Source organism: Sabethes cyaneus, chromosome 3 (assembly GCF_943734655.1).
Source record: "Sabethes cyaneus chromosome 3, idSabCyanKW18_F2, whole genome shotgun sequence".
In the NCBI taxonomy this organism is placed as follows: Eukaryota; Metazoa; Arthropoda; class Insecta; order Diptera; family Culicidae; genus Sabethes; species Sabethes cyaneus.
In genome coordinates this window covers 220,459,558-220,461,900 of record NC_071355.1, presented here as the reverse complement: position 1 = coordinate 220,461,900, position 2,343 = coordinate 220,459,558, and the positions used below count along the sequence as shown (strand labels likewise).

General features: G+C 45.8%; 1 protein-coding gene across 1 annotated transcript; it reads right to left on the bottom strand.

Moving 5' to 3' along the window:
- Positions 1–275: 275 nt before the first annotated feature.
- On the bottom strand, positions 276–1,076 carry LOC128740747 (uncharacterized). The gene has a single exon (XM_053836312.1). The coding sequence runs from the start codon at positions 1,074–1,076 to the stop codon at positions 276–278; it is 801 nt and encodes a 266-aa protein (XP_053692287.1).
- Positions 1,077–2,343: the final 1,267 nt, after the last annotated feature.

Here is a 2,343-nt window from a genome sequence, read left to right as displayed (position 1 = left end):
ATAGATCCGTGGGTTATCTAACGTGGTACAGGGGACCTTGTATACATTAAAATCATCAACGTCACAGTCAATGACAGGCATGTCGCAATCGATATTAATCAGGTGCTCATTACGCAAAGTATTTTCCACTAATTCATCACAGATCTCGACTCGTTCAAGTGGGCTAGAAAACAAACACCTTTTCTGACTTTTTGGAAAGCTATTAAAACACATATACTTAACTGGAAGGGGGGCCAGCTGGCCCCCCGATCCCTCCGGCGGTAGACTAACTTCGGCTAAGGAATAACCGGTGAAGCTACCATAGGCGTTACTGTTGTTACTCCACGGCCGTTTTTTGACCCATAATCCTCGAATTCTCTAAAGAAAATTCCGGCGGGCCATGTACTTGGTGATAGAGCGGCAGTTTTGAGCTTTGGATCGACACCCACTTTGAAGGAGATAAATCGCAGCGAGTTCATGTCGACATCTTTTTTCACCAATTTAACAACTTCAGGTGGGTCGTCGCACTGTAAGCATTCCTTTACCATGTCATGGACGTTCTGAACCGGTACGTCGGGGTGAATTCTGGATAAGTAAATCCAGAATTTTTTTTCCGTTAAAGGAACAGTGGCAACTGTCGTCGACAAATTGGCATTCGTTCCAACAATGATGTCCCGGTTGGAAATAAACTGGTCTTCTCTACGGCGCTTAGGTGCCGGACGGTGGATAGACGGCCAGTTGTTTTGAGGAGCACGCGGCGTTATATCAGATTTCGAGGCTACCGGATAAGCGGATTTCATTCCGCCCTTACGAATCACTTCCTTCAATTCATTGATGGCGGCAGTTTGTTGTGTAACTAATTCGGCAATAGTGTTACCTAGTGCAGCAATTGTAGGGCGAAAAGTAGCCCATTTCAATAGCTTTAGACAACCGTCGCAAAACCAGAGAACATTATCGGTGTGGGATTTTACTTTAGTAAACAACTGGCTGCTTAGGCCAGCGCACTTAAAGTGAGCCATCGTTTCGCAAAAGCCCTGGCATTTAATATAGTCGGATTCTTTTGTCGGCTTGGCGCACTTATCACAAACATGCTCCATTGTTGTTGGTGAGGTAGACAATGTAAGCGATGCGTAGCACAAAAATCACTCTGTTTCACCGATTAATGTACTTTTCTGAACTGAATTTCACTTTGACACAGCACAGCAGAAGTTTATTAAGCGGATCACGAAGAATTAGTGCCGAAAAATTAACAAAATAACGAATAAAACATAGAAAAAATATTCTGATCAGAAATCACGTAAACAAACAGCAAACAGTGTTGGAGCCACCTACGAGATTACACAAAACTTCTCGTTCGTTACCCAATACCCGACTCCAATTGAGTTACACCGAGAGATGTTTCCATCACTTGCAATTTAGGTAATTGCTTCCTCGTAATCCATAACCAGAAGATCTACATACACTGCTTCCGGCCGAAGGACTGCTTCGACAGACTCGACTTACCGAAGCAAAGTTCATGGCACCAAGCGAAGGCTTCGGGTACGTGTGCGGAAGACTTTGTCAAAGACTTTGCCAGCAGAAAAATTTACCTACTTTTCACGTACGACCAGGCGTACTGAGTTTCTCAATGGCTGGCTTATAGTATCCCTTTCACAAATCCACTACTAGATATTGCACGAAATCCCAATAGTTTCCTGCACCGGTAATGGAGAGAGGTGACCGTCGAGGAAACACACAGTGATAAATGTTCGAGCAAGATATCCGCCGCAGAACTTTTGTGTACCATACCTATACCTACCTGGATATATGTGCGACAGCAGAGGAAGAAAACTTTTCTTTCCATTCAATGCAATTCGGTACAACGAATGAGCGGAGCAACGTGCCGAATGTATTAGTTCCATCTGCTGACTAACCCACAAAGAGGAAAAGTGAACGCAACGAAAGTCGGCAAATATACTCTTCCAAGAAGTGAGGACACAGTAAAGTTTGGTCCAACTTCCAAATCGATTGGTACCCAACCGGAGCGACGGAGAAAAAGAGTCAACTTTGGCTAGCAAACAAGGCATCCTTAGTCGCGCCTGGTCTTCGCCCACCCACCTGCTCACCGCCTGCACTGCACTGCACTGCTCAACCAACAGCACAAGTCGAGAAACTATTCCGCACATGTAATGTCATCTGGTCAAAACCGCTTCCCCTGCCCTGCCTTACACCGCTGATGGTTTCTTTGTGGACGAAACGAACGACTCGCCCGGCCGTTTCTCATGGAAATCGATGGCTCCTGTCCTGTCGCAAACGCCAAGGGCTTCGGAACGGGTCGTCCTCCTGCTCGATAGCAAGCGGAATGAGCGAGCGAAGCAATCGAGT

Bases quoted from the DNA above. Each gene is read 5' to 3' on its own strand.
- LOC128740747 (XM_053836312.1), bottom strand. From the start codon at position 1,076: ATGGAGCATGTTTGTGATAAGTGCGCCAAGCCGACAAAAGAATCCGAC.